Source organism: Oryx dammah, unplaced genomic scaffold (genome assembly GCF_014754425.2).
Source record: "Oryx dammah isolate SB20612 unplaced genomic scaffold, SCBI_Odam_1.1 HiC_scaffold_23, whole genome shotgun sequence".
In the NCBI taxonomy this organism is placed as follows: domain Eukaryota; kingdom Metazoa; phylum Chordata; class Mammalia; order Artiodactyla; family Bovidae; genus Oryx; species Oryx dammah.
The window spans coordinates 58,067,034-58,093,077 of NW_024070207.1; the positions used below are offsets into that span (position 1 = coordinate 58,067,034).

General features: G+C 48.9%; 3 protein-coding genes and 2 non-coding genes across 5 annotated transcripts; 3 read left to right on the forward strand and 2 right to left on the reverse strand.

Moving 5' to 3' along the window:
* Positions 1 to 11,760: 11,760 nt before the first annotated feature.
* Positions 11,761 to 14,214, forward strand: RPL10 (ribosomal protein L10). The gene is made up of 6 exons (XM_040265584.1): positions 11,761 to 11,918; positions 12,644 to 12,702; positions 12,798 to 12,905; positions 13,097 to 13,235; positions 13,750 to 13,912; positions 14,005 to 14,214. The coding sequence occupies exons 1-6, from the start codon at positions 11,896 to 11,898 to the stop codon at positions 14,155 to 14,157; spliced, it is 645 nt and encodes a 214-aa protein (XP_040121518.1). The 5' UTR covers positions 11,761 to 11,895; the 3' UTR covers positions 14,158 to 14,214.
* On the forward strand, positions 13,570 to 13,704 carry LOC120882687. The gene has a single exon (XR_005725548.1). It is a non-coding gene; the product is annotated as a small nucleolar RNA SNORA70 (small nucleolar RNA).
* Positions 14,215 to 14,891: 677 nt separating the features above from the next.
* On the reverse strand, positions 14,892 to 18,747 carry DNASE1L1 (deoxyribonuclease 1 like 1; the record flags this gene model as incomplete). The annotated part of the gene is made up of 7 exons (XM_040265602.1): positions 14,892 to 16,096; positions 16,185 to 16,433; positions 16,515 to 16,627; positions 16,788 to 16,888; positions 17,950 to 18,036; positions 18,122 to 18,210; positions 18,571 to 18,747. Coding segments are annotated over 7 exons (963 nt in total), but the record flags the coding sequence as incomplete, so codon positions are not given.
* A 2,350-nt stretch (positions 18,748 to 21,097) lies between these two features.
* Positions 21,098 to 21,921, reverse strand: LOC120881850 (60S ribosomal protein L7-like). Its single transcript, XM_040265573.1, has one exon. It carries the CDS (start codon positions 21,889 to 21,891, stop codon positions 21,145 to 21,147), a length of 747 nt encoding a protein of 248 aa, XP_040121507.1. The 5' UTR covers positions 21,892 to 21,921; the 3' UTR covers positions 21,098 to 21,144.
* Positions 21,922 to 22,934: 1,013 nt separating this feature from the next.
* Positions 22,935 to 23,007, forward strand: TRNAC-GCA. The gene has a single exon. It is a non-coding gene; the product is annotated as a tRNA-Cys (tRNA).
* Positions 23,008 to 26,044: the final 3,037 nt, after the last annotated feature.

The window sequence follows — 26,044 nt, forward strand, 5'->3', positions numbered from 1 at the left end:
CTGCCCACCTCTTCCGGCTTGATTCGCCAATGACCATGCTAGACTCCTGGGAAGACCCGTCCTCTAGCTCCGAGCAAGCCCGTCCCGCTTTGTGACAGGCACCTCTATGGCCCAGTCAGAGCAGGCCGATCGCGTGAGCTCCGCCCTCCGCTCGGCCTTCGGGCTCTCTTTCCTCAGTCCCTCGGCGGGTGTCCTGTGGGCTCGTGGACCTCCCCGCGGGGAGATCCAGACTTTCCGTGCAGAGTCACGCGAGTGTACACGCCAAGCCCTGCTGTGTGCCTTTGGTGTGAGCTTGTATTCTGAAGGAGTTAAGTTCACGGGAAGTTAAGGGAAATGCCCCTCCCGTTGTTGCACCAGCATCAGCGTGTTGCGTAGCCAGTGGGCCCTCACCAGCAAATGACATTGGTACCGTCGGAAAGCTGCTCAGGGTTCTGTGTGTGTGTGTGTGTGTGTGTGTGTGTGTGTGTGTGTGTGTGCGCGCGCGCACGCGCGCCAGTGTTTAAGACACCACACTCTCGCTGCCAATGGCCTGAGTTCGATTCCTGGATGGGTAGCTTAGGATGCTGCATACCTTGCCACACACACACACACACACACACACACACATACACGTCAGTACATTAATGAAACCATGCAATTTGATAACGGGGTGTGCTTTTTTAAATCACACACTGCCCTTGAGATCCATCCATCTCAATTGGTTTCAGCAGTCAGTTCTCCCTTTGTATTGCTAGCCTTCTTCCCTGGTGTGGGTCAGCCACAGTTGTTCAAGCCTTCACCCACTGTTGCCTGTTTCCACTTTTAGGTTTCTAGAAAAAAATCTGCTTTGAACATTTGTATCCAGGCTTTCCTGTGGTCAGAATTTTCCATTTCATTGGCATGAATGCCCAGCAGTGCAAGTGCTGTGTCCTAAGGAAGTGGTCGATTAGCCTTAGAAGAAACTGCCAATTTGCATTCCACTGTGGCTGGACCATTTTACCTTACCACCGTGGATATTTTTAAAGCACATAATTGAAGATTTTTACAAAACATTGTTTTAGGCAAGACTGTTAACAATTCTGTTTCTCACCTCTAACTATATTCTTCTATGGGATCACCTACATAGTTCCTCACTCAGGTTAAAAAAACACACACCCTGTATATTCAGTGTGATTTTAACTAGCAATAATATATCTGCAAAAGCCTTCCTTGTCACTACACAAAAGTCTAGCTCAAGGTATTGAACAGAACACATGTACAATAGTTTACATAACAAATCCCCAACTGATGTAGTATTACTTTTTCTGTTCTTCTTGTTTGTTAGCACCTCTGAAGATTTGTAAATCTCCCTCAGGATAGATACTACCTTTAAGTGGAACTACCAGGTCAAAACCTATGGGCATTTACCATGTTTATTGATACTAAGCAGTTGCCTCCCCAAAAGACCCTGATCGGCATATAGCAGGGCTGTTAGCCCTGTGTTCCATATGTTGCAGAGATTTTCTCTCAGTCTCTCTCTAAAGAGCTCAGTTTCTTATTGAATATGTTACTAAAGTGAGTGAAGTTGCTCAGTCGTGTCTGATTTTTTGTGACTCCATGAACTGTAGCCTACCAGGATCCTCCATCCACGGGATTTTCCAGGCAAGAGTACTGGAGAGGGTTGCCATTTCCTTCTCCAGGGGATCTTCCTGACCCAGGGATCGAACCTGGGTCTCCCACGTTGTAGGCAGACACTTTACCATCTGAGCCACCAGGGAAGTTACTACAGAGGTTTAGTCAAAAAGAGCAAAGCTCATGTCATTCAGAGTCTTCAGATTCTTTTTTCTTTCTTTCTTCTTCTCAGCTGGGGCAGCAGTGGTGGAGGGGGCAGGACCTTATGGTGGTGCAGCACCAGTTGTTGGGACAGGTCCACCAGCCCCCACATGGCAGATGAAGCTGCCGATGCTGACACCGGCCAAAGCCTTTACAGACAAGCCTGGCCAGAAAGGGTCAACATTTACACTGGCTGTTTTAACGAGGGCACTGGTCTTATCCTCTGTGACCATCACCTCACTGGGCAGAATGAGGGCTGAGTAGGTGCAAGGAAGCTCCGAGACAGAAGCCACAGTGCGGGTGAGTGCTCGGTGGGGCTGCTGGCTCAGTGCCAGTCGCGAGATGAAGTGAGGGCCTCATCCCAAAACGGCCTTGGCTTCTCAGAGGACCAAGCACCTTAGGGGCCGCAGAAGAAAGGGATCTCTCTTTTTTGGCTGCACAGCATGGCATGCCAGATCTTAGTTCCTAGACCAAGAATTGAACCAAGCCCGGCCCCTGCAGTGGAAGCATGGTGTCTTAACCACTGGACTGCTTCGGGATTCCCATCTCTTGTCTCAAAAGACTAGGCTGGCTGGTTTTGGCTGTCAAGAAGTTACACAATTTTATGTGACCAAAGTATTATTAAACTCCAGATTGATGATTTCTGGGTTGTGTATCTTGGGCACAAAGTTGCCCTGCCTCAAGTGAGGAGAGTCATGTGACTCAGGGCAGAATTTCCAGTTCCCTCACCCGATGCTTCGTGGACCCAGGCTGGCTGATTCTTGCTGTCCTGCTGGCCCCACTACTGTGTGTGTGGCGGGGGGAGGTGTCCTATGATCTCAGGCTCAGTAGGCCGGGACTGGGGCCAGTGCCCCTGCCCTCCTGGGATGCCAGGTCAGTTGGGGAAAAGACAAGGAACCCTGTACATGAAGTGTTTTATATTATTTAAATGCATAGGTGGCCCACCAGTGAGCAAGCGAGATCCATGGGGAAAGCACAAATAAGAACCGAGAATCCACCTAAAACCATTGCTCTTGAAGGTCACTTGCACCGTAAGAAGGAAGCACAAGGCTGTAAAAGGAACTGGGTCCATCCCAGCATGCGTCTGAGTGAGCAAAAGACCGGTCCCCATCATCTACAAGCAGGGGCTTCCATCCCGCTGCCACAGACAGTGGGGCTTCAGCAAACCACTGGCTGAGGCAGGTTCCCCCCCGATCCCCGGCACTGTGGTTGTACTGCTGGGCTCCTGGCAGAGGGAATGCTCCCAGAAGGGACGCCTCACCTCTGGCTTCCCACTCAGGACTCCCAGAGGGCCAGCTGAAGACTGGTTTGCGATCTCACGTTGAAGACACCACCCATCCTCATGGAATGCTGGCAGGTCCCTCAGAGAGAGGAGTGGCTTTGTTACGTCCCCAGGGCGTCACTGTCAGAGGCCAGATGATATAATTTTTGGTAAGGGCTGGGAGTGTCTGTGACGGGCCCGGATTCACCCATCCCAGCCTTGTGGCGGCTCTAGGAAGTCGGTAGCATGTCACCCCCTTCTCCAGATGAGCAAATGAGGACACAGAAGGCTTGAGCAGCTTGTTCTGAATCTCTAGCTAGCAGGAGGGAGGGGTGGATAGGGACATTGGCCTCTAAGCCTGACCTCCTTTTGCAGGCTGTAAAGTGAAGTGAAAGTCATTCAGTCGTGTCCAACTCTTTGCGACCCCATGGACTATACAGTCCATGGAATTATCTGGGCCAGAATACTGGTGTGGTTAGCCTTTTCTTTCACCAAGAGATATTCCCAACACAGGGATCGAACCCGGCTCTCCTGCATTGCAGGTGGGATTCTTTACCAGCTGAGCCACCAGGGAAGCCCAAGAATACTGGAGTGGGTAGCCTATTCCTTCTCCAGAGGATCTTCCCGACCCAGGAATCAAACCGAGGTCTCCTGCATTACAGGTGGATTCTTTACCAACTGAGCGCTCAGGGAAGCCCTTTTGCAGGCTACACTTTCCATCTGGCTCCCAAGGAGGTTCCTGGGGCATCTTATCACACATCAGCTTGTCCGGATGCATCAGAGGTGAGTCCCAGTGAATATCCCCGGGTTTTGGACCAGTCCATAAAGGAAGGAGGTGAGAAAGAGAAACACCTGTACTCTTGTGCCTAATCGGGGGGACTTTGAAATTCTCATGAGATCAGAGAGCGGTTCTCATGGATATTTACCAGTCATCTGCATTCCTGTGATAGAAGGCTACTGCAACTCCCCCAATCTTCACTGGCCTCCAAGACACCAAAAGAGACACACACGGTGGGAGGTGGGAGGGAGGTTCAAGAGGGAGGCGAACATATGTATACCTATGGCTGATCCATGTTGATGTACAACAGAAACCATCGCAGTATTGTAAAGCAATTATCCTCCAATTAAAAATAAACTTAAAAAAGTAGATACACAAAAAGGAATCAAAAAGGTAAGATGAATTCTAAAAGTCTAGGCAGAATTTAAAACTAAAAAATAACTTTAGACATTAGAAACAAAACCACAGTCTTTGAAATAAAAATCTCAGCTGATGAATCAAACCACAGGTAGATGACTCGGAAGATGACAAGGCAGTGACCTTGAGGAGAGATGGCCCAGTCTTCGTGGCCCCTCATCCTGGCTTCCGGGCTTCCGATGATGTCAACCCCTTCCCTTCTTGCCCTGGGTCTGGGGCGGCAGCTGCTTCCTGTATTCGCTGCGTGCCTTCAGCCCTCCGAGCCATCCCTGAGTAACCACCTATGCTCGAGGTTCTCATGACCTGCAGGGGTCTCAGCAGTCACCATGCTGCCTCCGCACTCGACTGGGGTGAAGGGCCAAGGGCAGCAAGTGCCCGAGGAGCCAGAGAGGCTGCTACCCTGAACTGTCATGGAGGGAACGCCAGGAACCAAGGCTGGGCTGTGTGGTGACTGCAGTGTCCCTGGGAGGAAACTGACAAGGACACCTGCCTTAACCTCTCGGCTCAAGTCTCAGGATGACAGCCACAGCTCTTCCATGGCAGCCTGCTAATTCTCGTGCCTGCAGGGCTGACAGGGCTGGAAATCAAACACAGCATTCTACCATGTCCGTTGCAGAATGCCCAGGTCGCTTGAATTCCCAGCCTCTCTGCATTTCCTAGATGAAAGGCAGGGTGTGTGAACGAGTGGGATCTTGAAACTGAGACTCGGGATATCTGGCTGCCCTTGGTGGAAACTGACAACTGGCAAGCCCCCAGTCCCCCAGAGCGTCCCTTGCTGATGGAAGTAGCTTGCCCGGTCATGTCTGGGAGGCTGGTGTTCTGTCCTTTGAGGACTGTGCCATTACCTCACCTGGTGCTGATGCCTTGCAAGGGGACACCGACTGTCTTCCAGACCCTCTGCCACCACATCCTGTTGCCATGAGACCCATAAGTGGGGTCCAATTACTGCATGATTGAGGGGACAGACACAAAGTCTGACACTTCAGGAAATAGCTCATACATCAAAAAATATTTTCCAGACTTCACTGCTATCTACCAGCTTAACTTTATTTGGACATTTGTGGTAGGAGCTTCTCAGGGAGTTCAACTCAGTAGGTGAGCTGGGCCAGTCGATGAAGTGGATTAACTGGTAGAAGTCTATTTACTAGAAGGTTCTGATTGAAAGCATCAGTATTAGGACATGTAGCTGCTGTGTAGTCTAGCACGCACTTCACATGGGTGGCTAAGTGATACTTGGACCTACTGCTGACCTGCATTTCATAGGTTTTGATGCCAGAAATGCCCTGACAGGAGGTGGAGGAAAGAATACAAAGGCTTCAGTACAGTTCAGTTCAGTCGCCCAGTTGTGTCCGACTCTTTGCGACCCCATGGACTGCAGCACGCCAGGCTTCCCTGTCCATCACCAACACCAAGAGCTTGCTCAAGCTCATATCCATCGAGTTGGTTATGCCATCCAACAATCTCATCCCCTGTTGTCCCCTTCTCCTCCCACCTTCAATCTTTCTGAGCACCAGGGTCTTTTCTAATGAGTCAGTTCTTTGTATCAGGTGGCCAAAGTACTAGAGCTTCATCTTTAGCATCAGTCCTTCCAATGAATATTCAGGACTGATTTCCTTTAGGATGGGCTGCTTGGATCTCCTTGCATTCCAAGGGACTCGCAAGAGCCTTCTCCAATACCACAGTTCAAAAGCATCAATTCTTCAGTGCTCAGCCTTCTTTATGGTCCAACTCTCACATCCATACATGATTACTGCAAAAACCATAGCTTTGACTAGATGGACCTTTGTTGGCAAAGTAGCGTCTCTGCTTTATAATATGTTGTCTAGGTTTGTTATAGTTTTTCTTCCAAGGTGCAATCATCTTTGAATTTCATGGCTGCAGTCACAATCTGTAGTGATTTTGGAGCCTTCCAAAATAAATTCTGTCACTGTTTCCATTGCTTCCCCATCTGTTTGCCATAAAGTCTTGGGACTAGATGCCATGATGGCTGCTTTTTGAATGTTGAGTTTTAACCAGCTTTTTCACTTTCAACAAGAGGTTTTTCAGTTCCTCTTCGCCTTCTGCCATAAGGGTGGTGTCATCTGCATATTTGAAGTTACTGATATTTCTCCCAGCAATCTTGATTCCAGCTTCTGCTTCATCCAGCCTGGCATTTCGCTTGATGTACTCTCCATAGAAATTAAATAATCAGGGTGAAAATATACAGCCTTGATGCTGGATATTGACAATATAATCCTTTTCCTATTTGGAACCAGTCCATTGTTCCATGTCTGGTTTTAACTGTTGCTTCTTGAACTGCATACAGATTTCTCATGAGGCAGGTAATGTGGTCTGGTATCCCCATCTCTTTGAAAAATTTTCACAATTTGTTGTGATCCACACAGTCAAAGGCTTTAGTGTAGGCAATAAAGCAGAAGTAGATGTTTTTCTGGAATTCTCTTGCTTTTTCAATGATCCAGTGGACGTTAGCAATTTGATCTCTGGTTCCTCTGCCTTTTCTAAATCCAGCTTGAACATCTGGAAGTTTTCAGTTCACATGCTGTTGAAGCCTAGCTTGGAGAATTTTGAGCATTACTTTGCTAGTGTGTGAGATGAATGACATTGTGCAGTAGGTTGAACATTCTTTGGCATTGCCTTTCTTTGGCATTGGAATGAAAACTGACCTTTTGCAGTGCTGCAGCCCTGCTGAGTTTTCCACATTTGCTGGCACATTGAATGCAGCATCATTTACAGCACTTTCACAGCATCATCTTTTAGGATTTGAAATAGCTCAGCTGGAATTCCATCATCTCCACTAGCTTTGTTCATAGTGATGCTTCCTAAGGCCCACTTCACTTTGCACTCCAGGATGTCTGGCTCTAGGTGAGTGATCACATCATCATGCTATCTGGATCATTAAGACCTTTTTTGTATAGTTCTTCTGTGTATTCATACCACCTCTTCTTAATGTCTTCTGCTTCTGTTAGGTCCATACTGCCTCTGTCCTTTATTGTGCCCACATTTGCATGAAATGTTCCCTTGGTATCTCTGATTTTCTTGAAGAGATCTCTAGTCTTTCCCATCCTATCGCTTTCCTCTGTTTCCTTGCAGTGATACTGAGGAAGGCTTTCTTACCTCTCCTTGCTATTTTTTCGAACTCTGCATTCAGATGGGTTTATCTTTCCTTTCACTTCTCTTCTTTTCACAACTATTTGTAAGGCCTCCTCAGACACACATTTTGCCTTTGTGCATTTCTTTTTCTTGGGGATGGTCTCAATCACCACCTACTGTACAATATCCTGAACCTCTGTCCATAGTTCTTCAGGCACTCTATCAGATCTAACCCCTTGAATCTATTTGTCACTTGTACTGTATAATTGTAAAAGATTTGATTTAGGTCATACCTGAATGGTCTAGTGGTTTTCCCTACTTTCTTCAATTTAAGTCTGAATTTGGCAATAAGGAGTTCAGATCTGAGCCACAGTCAGCACCCGGTCTTGTTTCTGCTGACTGTATAGAGCTTCTCTATCTTTGGCTACAAAGGATATAATAAATCCGATTTCATTATTGACATCTGTTGATATCCATGGGTATAGTCATCTCTGGTGTTGTTGCAAGAGGGTTTTTGCTATGACCAGTGTTCTCTTGGCAAAACTCTGTTAGCCTTTGCCCTGCTTCATTTTGCACATATCCAAAAGCTTAGGGAGAGAGAAATCAGCTCTCTTCTGTGAGGCACTGACACAGCCATTGGAGCAGGACTCTGAAAGACCACAGTGCCTCTAGGGAAGAAATAGTTGGGCACCCTGCTCCAGATGGTCAATACTGAAATCAGACTGAGTATATATTTTTTCCAAGAGAACACACTGGTCATAACAAACACCCTCTTCCAACAACACAAGAGACAATTCTACACATGGATATCATCAGATGGTCAAAACGGAAATCATGTTGATTGTATTCTTTGCAGCCGAAGATAGAGAAGCTCTATACAGTTAGCAGAAACAAGACTGGAGCTGACTGTGGCTCAGATCACGAACTCCTTTTTGCAAAATTCAGACTTAAATTAAAGAAAGTATGGAAAACTACTAGACCATTCAGGTATGACCAAAATAAAATCCTACAATTATACAGTGTAAGTGACAAACAGATTCAAAGGATTAGATCTGATAGAGTGCCTGAAGAACTATGGACGGAGGTTTGGGACATTGTCCAGGAGGTGGTGATCAAGGCCGTCCCCAAGAAAAAGAAATGCACAAATCCAAAATGGTTGTCTGAGGAGGCCTTACAAATAGCTGAGAAAAAAAGAGAAACAAAAGGCAAAGGAGAAAAGGAAAGATAAACCCATCTGAATGCAGAGTTCCAAAGAACAGCAAGGAGAGATAAGAAAGCCTTCCTCAGTGATCAATGCAAAGAAACAGAGGAAAACAATAGAACAGGAAAGACTAGAGATCTCTTCAAGAAAATCAGAGATACCAAGGGAACATTTCATGCAAATGTGGGCACAATAAAGGACAGAGGCAGTATTGACCTGACAGAAGCAGAAAAGGTTAAGAAGTGGTGGCAGGAATACATAGAATAACTATACAAAACAGGTCTTAATGACTCAGATAAGCATAGATGATGCAATCACTCTCCTAGAGCCAGACATCCTGGAATGCAAAGTGAAGTGGACCTTAGGAAGCATCACTATGAACAAAGCTAGTGGAGGTGATGGAATTCCAGCTAAGCTATTTCAAGTCCTAAAAGATGATGCTGTGAAAGTGTTGCATTCAATATGTCAGCAAATGTGGAAAACTTAGCAGTGGCCATAGCACTGCAAAAGGTCAGTTTTCATTCCAATGCCAAAGAATGGTCAACCTACTGCACAATTTCATTCATCTCACACACTAGCAAAGTAATGCTCAAAATTCTCCAAGCTAGGCTTCAACAGCACGTGAACTGAAAACTTCCAGATGTTCAAGCTGGATTTAGAAAAGGCAGAGGAACCAGAGATCAAATTGTGAACATCCGCTGGATCATCGAAAAAGCAAGAGAATTCCAGAAAAACACCTACTTCTGCTTTATTGCCTATGCTAAAGCCTTTGTGTGGATCACAACAAATTGTAGAAAATTGTTAAAGAGATGGGAATACCAGATCACCTTACCTGCCTTAGAAGCAGACATGGAAAAACAGACTGCTTCCAAATTGGGAAAGGAGTACATCAAGGCTGTATATTGTCACCCTGCTTATTTAACATCTATGCAGAGTACTTCATGTGAAATGCCTGGCTGGTGAAGCACAAACTGGAATCACGATTGCCAGGAGAAATATCAATAACTTCATATATGCAGATGACACCACCCTTATGTCAGAAAGCCAAGAGGAACTAAAGAGCCTCTTCATGAATGTGAAAGAGAGTGAAAAAGCTGGCTTAAAACTCATCATTCAAAAAGCAAAATTAATGGCATCCAGTTCCATCACTTCATGGCAAATAGATGGGATACATTGGAAATAGTGACAGACTTTATTTTCGTGGGCTCTAAATCACTGCAGATGGTGACTGCAGCCATGAAATTAAGAGACATTTGCTCCTTGGAAAGGAAGCTATGACAAACCTAGACAGCATATTAAAAAGCAGAGACATCACTTTGTGACAAAAGTCCATATTGTCAAAGCTATAGTTTTTCCAGTAGTCATGTATGGATGTGAGAGTGGACCATAAAGAAGCCTGAGCACCGAACAACTGATGCTTTTGAACTGTGCTGGAGAAGACTCTTCAGCATTCCTTGGACTCCAAGGAGACCCAACCAGTCAATCCTAAACGAAATCACTCCTGACTATTAACTGGAAGGAGTGATGCTGAAACCGAAGCTCCAATCATTTCTCCTGATGCGAAGAGCCAACTCATTAGAAAAGACCCTGATGTTGGAAAAACCGAGGGCAGAAGTGGGTGACAGAGAATGAGATGGTTGGATAGCATCACTGACTCAGTGAACATGAGTTTGAGCAAACTCTCAGAGACAGCAGAGGACAGAGGAGCCTGGCATGCTGCATCCCATGGGTTTGCAAAGATTCAGACATGAGTAAGTGAACAGTGTCAACAGCTGATCCAGCTCTGCCTGATGTATACTGTACAACCCTAAATGTTCTAGTTCTCGGAGCCAAAAACCTGAGTTGAGCTGCCCCCACGGATAGTCATATCTCACCCCATTTCCAGAGATAAGGCCTCTGGATGGAATGAGAGATCGTGTTCCCTGAGAAAGACCCCGTGCCACAGCTGGAAGTGCACACAGCAAATCTTCCCACGCCTTCCTAGAGGACCCATGCACTAAAGTGACAGGCTGTCCTGGAGAAGAGATGTGTCACATCTGTCAAGCGACATGGGGACGCCTTCAGGACTTCCTTACTTTCCTGTGGTCCTCACCTCTAGAAGGCTGGGCACCTCTGGTGGACGTTTAGATCCCTGATGGTAGGAGCATTAGCTTTGCACACTTCTCTGGATACTATCCTTGGGTTGGTGGGGTAAGGATCCGTGCTTTATCTGTAAACATTTCAAAGGCACACTCAGGAGGTGCTGGAATTCAGTGGGCAGGGAACAGAAAGAACTGCATCAGGGGTGTGTGTGTTTTGGGGCGGGGGCGGGGGGGGGCGGTGAGTACCAGATTCTGGGCCCTGGGAGTGTGGAAGCTCCGAGGAGTACCGAACAAGGCAGCTCTCAGAGGCCAGGACTGGGGTGCAGCCCAGGACTGACAGTGTTCCTTTGCCATCTGAGGGGGAATCACCAGCTTCCTTTCCCCTTCTCCAAGGCACCCTGCGGAGAACGTCTCATTTCTTGCAAGGGACAGGGTAGGCCTAACGGTGCTCAGGTGGGGTTTCCTGAGCTCTGGATCTCGGTGGCGGCTTTTCCTTGGCCTTTCTCGCAGGAAGGCGCAGACCACCTGGGGTCGGCGCTGGACCCCTCCCTCGCCCCCGCCCTGGGTTTTCAGAGAAGGGGGACTTGGGTACTGCTCGCGGACAAGTGGGTTCAACACTCCTCACTTGAGGGGGCGCGGGGGCAGGGGCGGGCTTCCCCCTCGGTCTCCTGGTCGACAAAGGAATGCAGGCTGAGCCTCCAGCCGGGCGCATCTCTGCCGGGCTCCGGGGCGCCGGGGAAGGTGGAGGCTTGTCCCAGGCTCTGCGATGCGGGAACATGCGCGCGGCCGCCGTGAACCCCGACTTGAAGGTACTTTCAGCTCTAGGAACATAACGTCTTTCACAGTTACGGCAAAGCCTCGGGCAAGAGCTCTATGCCCAAGATGGCCAGCCGGAAGCTGGGTTCTCGCGCCGATGTGGCGAAACCCCATTCGCCAGCTGGCCGCCCGCGGTTGGGAGCCCAGCCGCCTTCTCGGTCTGCGCATGTGCTCAGCTCCCACCGCACGCAGGCGCAGAGCATCGCTACATCTATGGTCCGGAAGTCTGATAGAGCGTCTACGCGCCCTAGCCTGGACTCTATGGTTCCTATGCGTGAAGATAGGCTGCCTATATAAGACCTGCGCAGGCGTGGGAGCGCCTCTTTCCCTTTGGCACGGTAAGTAGTCGCGGCCTCTGGTTATGGCTGTCCTTGCCATTTCTGTCTGCTAGTTTAATACCTGTGTTCGACTTCTTTTCCGACTTTGTTTCATTGTAGCCACTGAAGATTCTGGTGTCGCCATGGGCCGCCGCCCCGCCCGGTGGTGAGTGCTACTCCATGCTTTTTCGCTGCTGGGAAGCGAGAGGGAGGGCTATTTAACCGTTAAAAGCAACAGTGGGGTGGGGTCTCCCTGGTGCGGCTTTTCTGTCCTGGGGATGGACTCTGCGTATTCCTTGAGACATTACAGGTCACTTGAGGTCTTCTATTTTGTTGTAGTGGTGGATTGACCCAATTTTGCATACGATGGCCCCAGTGTAGGGGTACAAGCGATGTCTACCTTGCATCCCGCCCTCTGGACTTGAAAATGCGCTAGCTTAGTTTCCTCTCGAGGCCTCGGTGTACCATTCCCGTCTTATTTCCAGGCGACGTGCGATGTGGGCGCCTCGGATGCCAAGGGCAGTCCCGGAAAAGTGGTTTCAGCTGCCTCGGCCCTGCAGGGGGCGCCGGGAGCCCTTCACATGGCTTGGAGGCGAACTTAATGCCACGTGCTCCAAGGTCCATTTAGGTGGATGGCTTGAACTGTGCTATTTTATATTTAAACCGAGAAAGTGTGTTTCAGAATGTGAGCGTTTAAAACAACAGGGTCGAAGGTGGTATTATTTTTTAATCCCCTGTCATAGGTGACTTGAGTTTTGGCCACATCTTGCTTTAGCGCCCATTTCCGGTAAAGGAGACCAAGCTGGGAGATTAACATGTGTCAAGCTTTCAACGTGCATGTTGTAGAGCTCCTTTATGAACCCTCGCTAACCTGGGTCGTCTTCCTTGCAGTTACCGGTATTGTAAGAACAAGCCGTACCCAAAGTCCCGCTTCTGCCGAGGTGTCCCTGGTAAGTAGGCGCAAAGCTCCCAAACTGGTTTGGGCCCAATGACCTAGTTGCTTATGGAACTCCCACACTCAGCAAGGTTGTCTTTTTTTCCCCAGATGCTAAGATTCGCATCTTCGACTTGGGACGTAAGAAGGCCAAAGTGGATGAGTTCCCACTCTGTGGCCACATGGTGTCAGATGAGTATGAGCAGCTCTCCTCTGAAGGTGAGGCAGGCTTCCTTGTCAATGCTGCCCGGTTCCTTGTGTGTGTACCCCCAGCCAAACCTGGAAGTCACTGCACTGAAATGACCAGCTTATTAATCACAAGTGCCCAATCATTAGCCTCTTTGTTAAACTCATCCCACCAAGACAGAGAGCCATGGTAAATGCTTCTGTGGCATTTTGTCTTCCCGTAGCCCTGGAGGCTGCCCGTATTTGTGCCAACAAGTACATGGTGAAAAGCTGTGGCAAAGATGGTTTTCACATCCGAGTGCGGCTCCACCCCTTCCATGTCATCCGCATCAACAAGATGTTGTCTTGCGCTGGAGCTGATAGGTGAGCTGGATCCTGAGACCTCTACTTGGGGCTTGATGGTTTTCATCGACCAGGGCAGAGAAGTGGCCCCACAGAGATTGACCCACAGCAAAGCCAGGCCAAAGGGCTAGTAAGTGGACCTCAGTGGACACTGAACAACCCAGAGTCCCAGAAAGAAGCTCAAAAGGCATCATGGCTCTGGGCAACAAGTTGCTCATGTGGGAATAGCTTCTCTTTGCACCTGATGACATAACCTGCAAGCAAGCAGGTTGCTGGGGTGGCCATAGGTCTTTCAGAGGAGCCCAATGGCACCTTGCACGGACTCTAGCTAGTCTGTTTTTTGGTTCTCTTTTCTTTGCAGCCAATTAAGCCGACTGTGCTCTTTTCCCCATGGGGGCCCAGTGTGCAATGGCTGCAAATAGCAAGCTCCTTGGTAGTGTATGCAACCTGTTGCCTGTACAGGTTGCCCTAAGGGACCTTGGAGACAACTCTTCCTAGTGGGCATTCATGACTGGCCTGCTGTTTCCCAATCTAGACTCCAGACAGGTATGCGCGGTGCCTTTGGAAAGCCCCAGGGCACAGTGGCAAGGGTCCACATTGGCCAGGTCATAATGTCCATCCGCACCAAGCTGCAGAACAAGGAACATGTGATTGAAGCCCTCCGCCGGGCCAAGTTCAAGTTCCCTGGCCGCCAGAAGGTAAGGAGCTTGGTCTCCTTGCAGCCTTGGTCTCCCCTTTCTCTACTCCTGGCCTCAGGGCCTGTGACTCAGTTGTTTCTGTCTCTCTCTAGATCCACATCTCTAAGAAGTGGGGATTTACCAAATTCAATGCGGATGAATTTGAGAACATGGTGGCAGAAAAGCGACTCATCCCAGATGGCTGTGGGGTCAAATACATCCCTAATCGTGGTCCCCTGGACAAATGGCGGGCCCTGCACTCATGAGCATCAGCGCTGTCCCCTCCTTAATCATGTTCACCAATAAATGCTATTTCCTGTCCATCTGTCTTTGCATCTGGATTCATGGTGGGTGGGGAACTGGAAGCCCCAAGGGTTGCTGTCATTTCAGAAGAAGACTGACAAGCTGGCCAGTTGACAGTAGGGCCAGTGAGGTACATGCCTTGACCCCAGGCAGTAGGTTCTTAAGTCCCCCCACCTATATGTGGAGCACCGAGAAGCTCACACCCTGGATGATGGCAAAGGGCTTGTGGTCTAATGTTGGCCTCAGGCTGTTGTGGAACCTCACCAGACACAGCCCTGGAGGTGGGGTGATACACTTAACCTTAGAGTTAACATCTGTCCTGGGCCTAACCACCTTTTCCTGGGTTTAGAGTTGCTGAGAAGCCTTGTTACCCTTCCCCATTCTAAGCCTAGCCCACCACCCCTTATAGGACTTCATTCCCAGGGCCACCACACCTGACATCAAGTTGCTATGGTGGAAGTGTTTAGTCTCTAAGTTGAGTCTGACTCTTGCGACCTTGGAGGCTGTACCCTGCCAGGCTCCTCTGTCCATGGGATCTCCTAGGCAAGAATACTGGAGGGGGTTGCCTCCTCCAGGGGATTTTCCCAACCCAGGGATCAAACCCAGGTCTCATTGCAGGCGGATTCTTGACCAGCTGAGCCACCCTTGTACCTCAAGTAGATGTTTCTAGATCACAGATAATTCACAGTACAATAGCTCTGATGTCCAGATATTTAATGAGGTCTGTTTTCTGGAAAAGGGAGGTGGGGAAGAGCTCTGTGCTGACAACACACTAAATGGGGTAATTTAGTTGACTTTTGCTGTGTGTCCTTTTACCCCCATGAAGTGAAGTGAAGTTGCTCAGTCGTGTCTCTGCGACCCCATGGACTGTAGCCTACCAGGCTCCTCCATCCATGGGATTTTCCAGGCAAGAATACTGAAGTGGGTTGTCATTTCCTTCTCCAGGAGATCTTCCCAACCCAGGGATTGAACCCAGGTCTCCCACATTGTAGGCAGCTTTACTATCTGAGCCACCAGGGAAGTCTTTACCCCCATAGGACCACACATTTACAAAATATCTATAATGGTTACACTGGTTTCTATAGATAGTTTTTGTGCATCTATAGCCTTGGTGACCAGCCTCTTGTAAGCAGTGCTTGACCACACCCTGAGTGGTAGGGGCCAAATTGCATTGTGGTTCTGAACATGGACTTGACCAGAGGTGTTACGGCATCTGGTTAAGTTACAATGAGTTTGACCACTTGCTGTTTTCTTACATGTGTATGTCTGTGTATAAATTGCTGATCTCTACCCTTGTATCTCCTGGGGTCTTAATACTGTTTCCTAGGAGTCTTGTGTATGTTAAAGATGATCTTTTGGCATGTCTGCTACACACATGTAATGTCTGTGTCATCTGGCTTTCTGTTCTTGGAGTGGATGGTTTTGTCAGGATAAAATCCTTTGATCTGTTGCAATTCCCTTCTCTGAGCCCTACCCTTGAGCCAAGATCACCTCTACTGAGCCCCCTCACCCCCTAACCCAGTCTTTTGTCCTCATTCTTGACACTACCCGGGGGACAAGTAGCATGGGTCCAGCCCCAGGGGCCCACCTGCCTTTTCTACCTTCTGATGCCAGGCAGGCAAAGGCCTGACCAGGGGACACACCCAAAGCGAAGGCACACAGAGGGGTGGCACCAGAGCAGGCTGGGAGCAGGGCAGGGCTTTGAGTCCAGAAGACAGGACAGTCCTCACTTTGGGGCAGCACATACAGGTGGCTTCAGGCCACCAGGCCCAGCTGGGGGGCCAGGAGGGGCAGCAGCAGTGACAGCCACAGAGTGTCCAGGCAGGGGGGCTGGACCCCGTGCACTGCCCGGCTCAGCGCCAGGTCCACCTCCACAGGGTAGTGGTCACTGATGTTGAGAGCCTGGGGGCAGGCAGCGGGGAGACAAAGCATCAGTCTCAGGCCCAAGGGGCTTCCCGGGGAGCCCATTGCAGCCTCACCACTGCTTTACCTCCTGCTCAGTGAGCCCAAAGCTCTGGGGGAAGTCGAAGGCGGCCGCGCCACGCAGCAGGCTCTGGAGGTGCTCCCCATGGAGCACGATGCGATCGTAGGTGCAGTGGGTGCTGGCCCGCACCGTAGTGTCCACGCCGTCAGCGATGGCCCAGTGGAAGCCAGCCTGAGTCCGAAGAACTAGGTCGTCCAGGCGCTTTTTGGTCAGTGATGCACAGTCAGCATTGAAGTCCCCGAGCAGGATCACATCCTGGAGATGCAGGCAGCTGTCAGGCCCAGCCTCCTGGCTGCCCTGGCCCTCTTCCCTCCCACAGAATCGGCCCAGCCATACCTTGGTCTGCCAGCGCCTGGAAGCATCCAGAAACACGTCATACAGGGCATTCAGCTCCGTCTCCACGGCCTTTGGAGTGGTGTGCAGCGGGACCAGCACAAGGCTGGGAAGAACTGCAAGACCCCAGGGACGCAGGGCTCCCAGCCACTCCTGGCCCTCCCCGGCCCAGTCCCTGCTGGGTGACCAAGCACCCCCCCTCGCCCTGGCAGAACCCTCCAGACTCCACTTCCTGCTCCCCCATAGCGGGACCACCCTTCTACCCCCTCCTCTTACCCTTGCTGCGTAAAGAGAACCAGCACACAAAGGGCTCCCGGGTAAAGAGATCATCCTGATCGTCGTATATGTAGGAGTCACGGACCTCTGCCTCATGTGACCTGGTGGACCAGGGACAAGAAGCGGTGGCCCCATGTCACTGTTCTTGGCCTGCAAGTGCCCACATCAGAGCTGGCACTCAGGGAGGGGGGCCCACCACCAGCAGCTCTATTTCATGGAAGCACAGCCTTCCAGCCCTTCTTTCTAGAACTTCTTTTAGATTGAGCTAGAATTCACTTACCATAAAGTTACCTTGTTTAACATGCACAGTTCAGTGGCAATGCACAAAGCTGTGCAACCATCACCACAATCAATTTCAGAATATTCTTAGCAGGCCAAAGAAACATCACTCATGAGCATTCTCCATTCCCCTCCCTTTCAGCCCCTGATCTGTTTTCCATCTCTGCTGAACACGTCATGCGAATGGAATCAAATAATACATAGTATCCTGTGACTGGTTCTTTCCCTTAGCACATGTGTCCCAGCTTCATCCGGGCTGCAGCCTGGCTGAGACTTCCTCCCTTCTTAGGCCAAATGATACTCCACTGTGTGGAGAGACCACCTTTCATTTACCTGTTCATTGGCTGATGGACACTCAGATCAATTTCCACTCTGAGATTAGGAGCGGGGCTGGTATATGGGCAGGGCTCTGTTCCCCCATCATTTTGGAGTGAGTTCTAGATATTATAATTTCATCTATATAGAGGAGCAAGTCTCCATCTCTGACTGCCACCCTTGCCCTCTCAATCCTGACCCCCTCAGGCTGTCCTCCCAGGGATTGAGGGCTGTTTCCAGAAACTGCATCTGCCCAGGACTCAAGACAGGTCCCCAGGGAGTCTCTTCCCAGGAGCTGCAACCAGTCACTCCCAAAGAGGGGGCCACTCTCACCCTGAGCCCCAGTGGCTTCTGCAGGGGGGAGGCATGGGGTGCCCACATCTATGCTTGGGGAAGGAAGGTGTCCTTCTGGAGGGAAACATGGGCACCAAAGCTGTCTGGGGTAGAGCACAGGAAGACCCCAGGATAAAACCTCTGATGAGAAGTACAATGTGAAGGTGAGGGCCACCCTTGGGGCTACTACACGGCACCAAGCATCCAGGCCGCCTCGGTCTCCGTCTGTGCTCACCGGTAGAGATACACGTACTTCTCCTTGTATGTGCTGCGCCCCAGCAGGAGGCTGCTGTGGGAGGCGTAGGGCCCAGAGTCACCAAATCTGCCAGGAAAGGGGACCTGGGGTCAGCGACCCTGAGGCTCTCGGTGGGGGGGCCCTCTGTTAAGACCCACAGAGCCCTCCTCACCGATTGAGTTCTCGAAGCAAGAGGGGGATGGCACTGTCAGAAGAGTCCACCACCTCCTGTAGCACCGTGATGTCACAGCGAGCCAGGATCTGCAGGAAATCAGGAAGGCTAGTCCTGCTCAGGGCTAGCTGCCCAGGCAGAAGGATGGTCTCTCTGGGGACTGGGCAGTGGCGTGGCCATGAGTGTCATAACACGCTGGCTGCAGCCCCAAGAGGGCTGTGAGGCTAGAAAAGCCCTGGGAGAAGATGGAATGCCATTGCCATCAACACCGCACCCATTTTACAGAGGAGGAGACTGAGGACGACAGTGAAGGAAGGTGCTGCTCCACATTGCCACACCATGTCTCCTGATGTCCCCCTCTTCTCTGGGACATGCCCCTGGTGAGACAGGGCTAGGGGTTTTGGGTCATGGTCCTCAGGGGCCCAGCTTCCCTGCAGGAATGAACTGACCTTCACTAAGGTGTCGAGCACAGGTTCCTTGGCCACCTTGGCAAGTGTCAGCCGCTGCGCATTGAAGGCACAGATGCGAAAGGTCTCAGCCCCACTGGCCAGGAGGAGGAGCAAGAGCAGAGCATGGCTGTGTATGGGCTTCTGGAACCCTCCAGAGGAATCCAGGTTGCCCCAGGTTCAGGTCCCAGTTGCGCACAATTCTAGTTCCAGAAGGACATGGTAATATGCAACAGAGAAAGTGATGCTCATCCTGCTGCCCAGAACCAGCTTCCCTGTGCTGCCACCATCACACATGTCCTCCTTTCTTTCTTGTGACATCTTCCAACATCAGCATGTATGTTGGAAGCTTTCTCAGGCTTGTTCTTTTTCATCGGGATCAAATACACTTAGCATCGAGTTTACCATCTGAACCATTTTTAAGTGCACAGTTCAGTGACATGAAGCACTTTCACCTTGTTGTGCAACCATCCCCACCATCCATCCCCAGAACTTCATCATCTCCCCAAACTGAAACTCTGTCCCCATTAGACAATAACCCTCCTTCTCTCCCCCAGCCCATGCCCCCACCATCCTTACTTTCTGTCTCTAGGAATCTGGCTCCTCTAGGCAACTCATGCAAGTGGAGTCATACAGTAGCTGTCTGTTTGTGACTGTTTGATTTCACTGACCATACTGTCCTCATTTCATCCATGATGTAGCAGGTCTCAGAATGCTCTTTTGAAATTTTAAATAACATTCCACTGGATGGATGGAGCACATTTTATCTATTCACCAATCCATAGACACTGGGTTGCTTCCACCTTTTGGCTACTGTCAATAATGCTGTTGGGAACACGACTCTACAAATATCTCTTCAAGCTCTTACTTTCAATCTTCTTCATTAAGTACCCAGAAGTGAAATTGCTGGATCATGTAGATTCAAGGGATTAGATCTGATAGACAGAGTGCCTGAAGAACTATGGATGGAGGTTCATAACATTGTAAAAGAGATGGTGATCAAAACCATCCCCAAGAAAAAGAAATGCAAAAAGGCAAAATACTTGTCTGAGGAGGCCTTACAAATAGCTGTGAAAAGAAGAGAAGCGAAGGCAAAGGAGAAAAGGAAAGATATACCCATCTGAATGCAGAGTTCCAAAGAATAGCAAGGAGAGATAAGAAAGCCTTCCTCAGTGGTCAATGCAAAGAAATAGGGGAAAACAATATAATGGGAAAGACTAGAGATCTCTTCAAGAAAATTAGAGATACCAAGGGAACATTTCATGCAAAGATGGGCTCGATAAAGGACAGAAATGGTGTGGACCTAACAGAAGCAGAAGATATTAAGAAGAGGTGGCAAGAATACACAGGAAAAACTATACAAAAAAGATCTTAAAGACCCAGATAACCATGATGGTATGATCACTCACCTAGAGCCAGATATCCTGGAGTCCAAAGTCAAGTGGGCCTTAGGAAGCATCACTATGAACAAAGCCAGTGGAGGTGATAGAATTCCAGGTGAGCTATTTCCAAACCTAAAAGATGATGCTGTGAAAGTGCTTCACTCAAAATGCCAGTAAATTTGAAAAACTCAGCAGTGGCCACAGGACCGGAGAAGGTCGGTTTTCAGTTTTCATTCCAGTCCCAAAGAAGGGCAATACCAAAGAATGTGAACACTACCACACAATTGCACTCATTTGTCATGCTAGCAAGGTCATGCTCAAAATCCTCCAAGCTAGGCTTCAACAGTACATGAACTGAGAACTTATACAAGCTGGATTTAGAAAAGGCAGAGGAATCAGATGTCAAATTGCCAACATCCATTGGGTCATAGAAAAAGCAGGAGAATTCCAGAAAAACATCTACTCCTGCTTCATTGACTACGCTAAAGCCTGTGACTATGTGGATCACAACAAACTGTGGAAAATTCTTATTTTGGAGAATTCTTAAAGAGATGGGAATATCAGACCACCTTACCTGCCTGCTGAGAAATCTGTGTGCAGGTCAAGAAGCAACAGTTAGAACCGGACATGGAACAATGGACTGGTTCCAGATTGGGAAAGGAGTACGGCAAGGCTGTATATTGTCACCCTGCTTATTTAACTTATATGCAGAGTGCATCATACAAAATGCTGGGCTGGATGAAGCACAAGCTGGAATCAAGATTGCTGGGAGAAATGTCAATAACCTCAGATATGCAGATGACACCACCCTAATGGCAGAAAGCAAAGAGGAAATAAAGAGCCTCTTGATGAAAGTGAAAGAGGAGAGTGAAAAGCTGGCTTAAAACTCAACATTCAAAAAATTAAGATCATGGCATCCGGTCCCACCACTTCATGGCAAACAGAAGGGGGAACAATGGAAATGGTGACAGATTTTATTTTCTTGGGCTCCAAAATCACTGCAGATGGTGACTGCAGCCATAAAATTCAAAGATGCTTACTCCTTGGAAGAAAAGCTAAGATCAACCTAGAAAGCATATTAAAAAGCAGAGACATTACTTTGCCAACAAAGGTCAGTCTAGTCAAAGCTATGGGGTTTTTTTTGTTTGTTTAATTGTTTATTAACCAGAACACAAAAATAATCCTGGTAGATACCTTAGTTCATCCTTCTAATAAGCCTGTTGATCTGGTCTTCCCTGTTGCCAGCATCTCCACCTTCTACAAAATGGGTGGTCTTTTTCTTCTTTCCACCTCGTAGAGAAGACAATTTAAAGGGCCACAGGAAGTTGTTTGCTTCTTTGAAACGTTTTCCAACGGTATAGATCTCATGAATCAGATCCTCCATGCAGATGATTCCATATTTCCCAAGAGATCGAGCAATCAGTGCATTGTCTGTCAGGGCAATTCGCTTTTTGTTGATTTTGCCATAACCATGCTTGTAGATCAATTCATTTACAGACTTCAGATTTGGGTACCCCCATGCAATGTACAGCTCCACAATTCTCAGCATATTAATTGATGCCTTGTTGAGCTTCACAAAGGTGCTGTTGAAGATCTGCCGGAGGCGAAGGAGCTGCAGCACCTTTCGAACCTTTGGGCTCACACCGTTGATACCTCTGATCCTGATGACAAACGCCAATTTGGGTTCCGCGGGTACATAGAAGTTGCTGGCTTTTCGTGCCATCCTAGCCATTCGAATTTCAGTTCTGTACATCTGCCTGTATTCCTTGTGGTAATGCTTAGCTTTTTCATAGGTAAGCTTCCTCCTTGCCTTTCGAAGCATCTTTTGGGCAAACTTCTTTCTCAGTCGCTTGATCTTAAGCTCTGCGAAATTCTTCCGCTTTTTCTTAAGGGTTTCTGGCACAGCAGGAACCTTCTTTTTCTTCTCTTCTGCACCCTCCATGGTTCCAGCCGGGAAAGAGGCAAAGCTATGGTTTTTTGAGTAGTCATGTACCAATGTGAGAGTTGGACCATAAAGAAGGTTGAGCGCTGAAGAATTGATGCTTTTGAACTGTGATGTTGGAGAAGACTCTTGAGAGTCCCTTTGACTGCAAGGAGATCACACCAGTCATTCCTTAAGGAAATCAGTCCTACATATTCATTGGAAGGACTGATGCTGAAGCCGAAGCTCCAATACTTTGGCCACCTCATGCAAAGAGTTGACTCATTGGAAAAGACCCTGATGCTGGGAAAGCTTGAAGGCAGGAAGAGAAGGGGACAACAGAGTATAAGATGGTTGGATGGCATTACTGACTCAACAGACATGAGTTTGTTTGAGCAAGCTCTGGGAGATGGTGAAGGACAAGGGAAGCCTGGTGTTCTGCAGTCCATAGGATCACAAAGAGTTGAACACAACTGAGCAACAACAACAAAATGATAATTTTCTATTTTTTTTCTTTTTTTGCGGAATGTCATACTATTTTCCACAGTGGCTGCCTCATCTTCCATTCCCACCAGCAGTACACCAGGGTTCAACCTTAGAGTTGATTCTACCTTTTCACCACCATCAGCAACCAGGAGGACCATCATGGTGCATTTCTTTCTTCCCAGCTGCCAGACATGATCTTTAAGATAAACTCCGTCAATTGCTGGATTCAAGTCAGCCAGAGTCGTCTTCGACTCTGCAACCAAAGCCCACTTCCTGCTGGTGTCACCCTCACACAGCCATGTCAGTCCGTCTACTTCCTTCTGCTTTTCTCTGTTACTTCTGTGACCTTCCTCCCTGGGCTCACTTTCTCCCTGGCTGGGCCCCCTGCATGTTTCTCTCTAGCCACCTGCTAGTGTCACTCATGCTAGTTTGGGCTCCTTCCCCAGTGCCTATTCTGGGATGCCCATGGGTCTTTAGGCAGCCCTGGGCAGGCAAGGGCAAGCTTGGAGGCTCTGGGGCCATGGGCTCCCAGGAGGGCAGAGGGCAAGAAGAACTAGAGAGTTCCTCCCCTCAGGGTTTCCCTGATAGCTCAGTTGGTAGAGAATCTGCCTGCAATGCAGAAGACCCTGGTTCAATCCCAGGATCAGGAAGATCCACTGGACAAGGGATAGGCTACCCACGCCAGTATTCTGGCCTGGAGAATTCCATGGACTACCATGGGGTCACAAAGAGTCAGACACGACTGAGAGACTTCACTTTCACTTTGGCCTCAGCCCAAAGCGGGGTCCGGCCTCCCAACACCAGCCCTGAGCCCCAGCCCTGGAATTCCCTTCCCGCCTGGCCTTCCCAGGCTGGGGGACACTTTCTCCTTTCCCCTTTGGCCAGAGGGCGCCCATACCTGCGCAGACCAGGCCGTCTCTACACCTTTCTGTGCTGTGGGCTGATCGCGACAGCCCCCAGGAAATCGCAGCGCCGGCCTAGACAGAAGGAGACAGCAGAGGAAGACGCCGCCAACACGCTGACCGCTCCGTCGAGACCGGTTTGCCGGCCTCACTCTTCCGGCGGGCACCGCCCTGGCTCTGCCTCGGCGGTGGAAGGGAGGGCGGCCCGGAGGCCTGGGAAGCGCTGACCCGGCCGCCCGCCTTCCCAGCAGACTCCGCCTTCCCCGCCCGCGAGGGACCTGGCGGAGGCTCTGAGGCACAGGGAGAGCCGTGAGTCAGAGCCGGTCCTGGGCCAGACCTGGAGCGCCTGGCGCACCGAGGGGAGCCCCGAGGGGAGCCCCGAGGGGAGCCCCGCGACGAGCCTGGGCGCCCCCCCCCCACCCCAGGACAAAAGCCTTCTCTCCAAGTCTTCGGGCCGCGCACTCCTAGGTTCTCTGCATGGCTGCAGGCGAGCGGGCGCAGGAACGCGCCGTGTAGGTGGAGCCCAGGGCAGGGCAGACCGCGAGGGGAGTCCCCGTGGGGGTCGCTGCTGGGACAAGTGGGCGACTCGCGCGGGTTCTGCGGCCCGGCGGTGGGTCCTCACTGGCTGGTTTGTAGTGCGGTCTTCTCCGCAACTACCCACTCATGGATTGGGGGTGGTGATGAGCAGAAGGTTTGGGCATTTCTAAATTTTTTGGCCTCGCCACACCTTGCAGATACTTATTTCCCGGACCAAGGACGGAACCTGCACCCTTGGCAGTGAGAGCGCCGAGTCCTAACCACTGGACCGCCAGGAAATTGCTGGGGAAATGTTTTTTAAATACATGAAGTCATGCAGTGCTTTAAAAAATAAAAACTAAAAATATTACTGTTTAAGGAGTACAGGGCTTTCTTTTTGGGTGATGAACATGTCTGGAACTAGTTGGAAATGGCTGACAACATTTTGGATGTATCTATACTAAATGATATAAAATACTGTTATATATATTTCCTATTGTATGTTATATGCTGCTATACATTGCATATAACATCACATGACATATTATTACAAACATACATTCATACAGTGTAATTCTGTAATATGGTAATTGTATACAATTGTATGTAGTTTCGTTCAGTAGCTCAGTCATGTCCGACTCTTTGCAACCCCATGGACTGCAGCACGCCAGACCTCCCTGTCCATCACCAACTCCCAGAGCTTGCTCAAACTCATGTCCATCGAATAGGTGATGCCATCCAACCACCTCATCCTCTGTCCTCTTCTGCCTTCAATCTTTCCCAGCATCAGGGTCTTTTCCAATGAGTCAGTTCTTCGCATGAAGTGGCCAAAGTATTGGAGCTTCGGCCTCAGCATCAGTCCTTCCAATGAATATTTAGGACTGATTTCTTTTAGGATGGACTGGTGTGATCTCCTTGCAGTCCAAGGGACTCTCAAGAGTCTTCTCCAACACCACAGTTCAAAAGCATCAATTCTTCGGCGCCCAGCTTTCTTTATAGTCCAACTCTCACATGCATACATGATTACTGGAAAAACCACAGGTTTGACTAGACGGATCTTTATTGGCAAAGGAATGTCTCTGCTTTTTTTTTTTTTTTGGTCTCTGCTTTTTAATATGCTATCTAGGTTGGTCATTGCTTTTCTTCCGAGGAGCAAGTGTCTTTTAATTTCATGGTTGCAATCACCATCTGCAGGGATTTTGGAGCCTAAGAAAATAAAGTCTGTCACTGTTTCCATTGTTTCCCCATCTATTTGCTATGAAGCGATGGGACCAGATGCCATGATTTGAGTATTTTGAATGCTGAGTTTTAAGCCAGCCTTTTCACTCTTTTCTTTCACCTTTATCAAGAGGTTCTTTATTTCTTCTTCGCTTTCTGCCATTAGTGTGGTGTCATCTGCATATCTGAGGTTATTGATATTTCTCCTGGCAATCTTGATTCCAGCTTGTGCTTCATCCAGCCTGGTATTTCACATGATGTACTCTGCATAAAAGTTAAATAAACGGGGTAACAATATACAGCCTTGACATACTCCTTTCCCAATTTGGACCTGTCCATTGTTCCATGTCCAGTTCTAATTGTTGCTTCTTGACGTGCATACATATTTCTCAGGAGGCAGGTCAGGTGGTCTAGTATTCCCATCTCTTGAAGAATTTTCCAGTTTGTTGTTGTGATCCACACAGTCAAAGGCTTTGGTGTAGTCAATAAAGCAGAAGTTGATGTTTTTCCGGAACTCTCTTGCTTTTCGTATGATCCATCAGATGGACATTTGATCTCTGGTTCCTCTCCCTTTTCTAAATCCTGCTTAAACATCTGGAAGTTCTCAGTTCATGTACTGTTGAAGCCTCACTTGGAGAATTTTGAGAATTATTTTGCTAGCATGTGAGATGAGTGTAATTGTGTGGTAGTTTGAACATTCTTTGCCATAGCCTTTCTTTTTGGACTGGAATGAAAACTGATCTTTTCCAGTCCTGCGGCCACTGCTGAGTTTTCCAAATTTGCTGGCATATTGAGTGCAGCACTTTCACAGCATCATCTTTTAGGATTGGAAAAAGCTTACCTGGAATTCTATCACCTCCACTAGCTTTGTTCATAGTGATGCTTCCTAAGGCCCACTTGACTTCAGACTCCAGGATATCTGGCTCTAGATGAGTGATCATACCATCATGGTTATCTGGGTCATTAAGATCTTTTTTGTATAGTTCTTCTGTGTATTCTTGCCACCTCTTAATATCTTCTGCTTCTGTTAGGTCCATACCACTTCTGTCCTT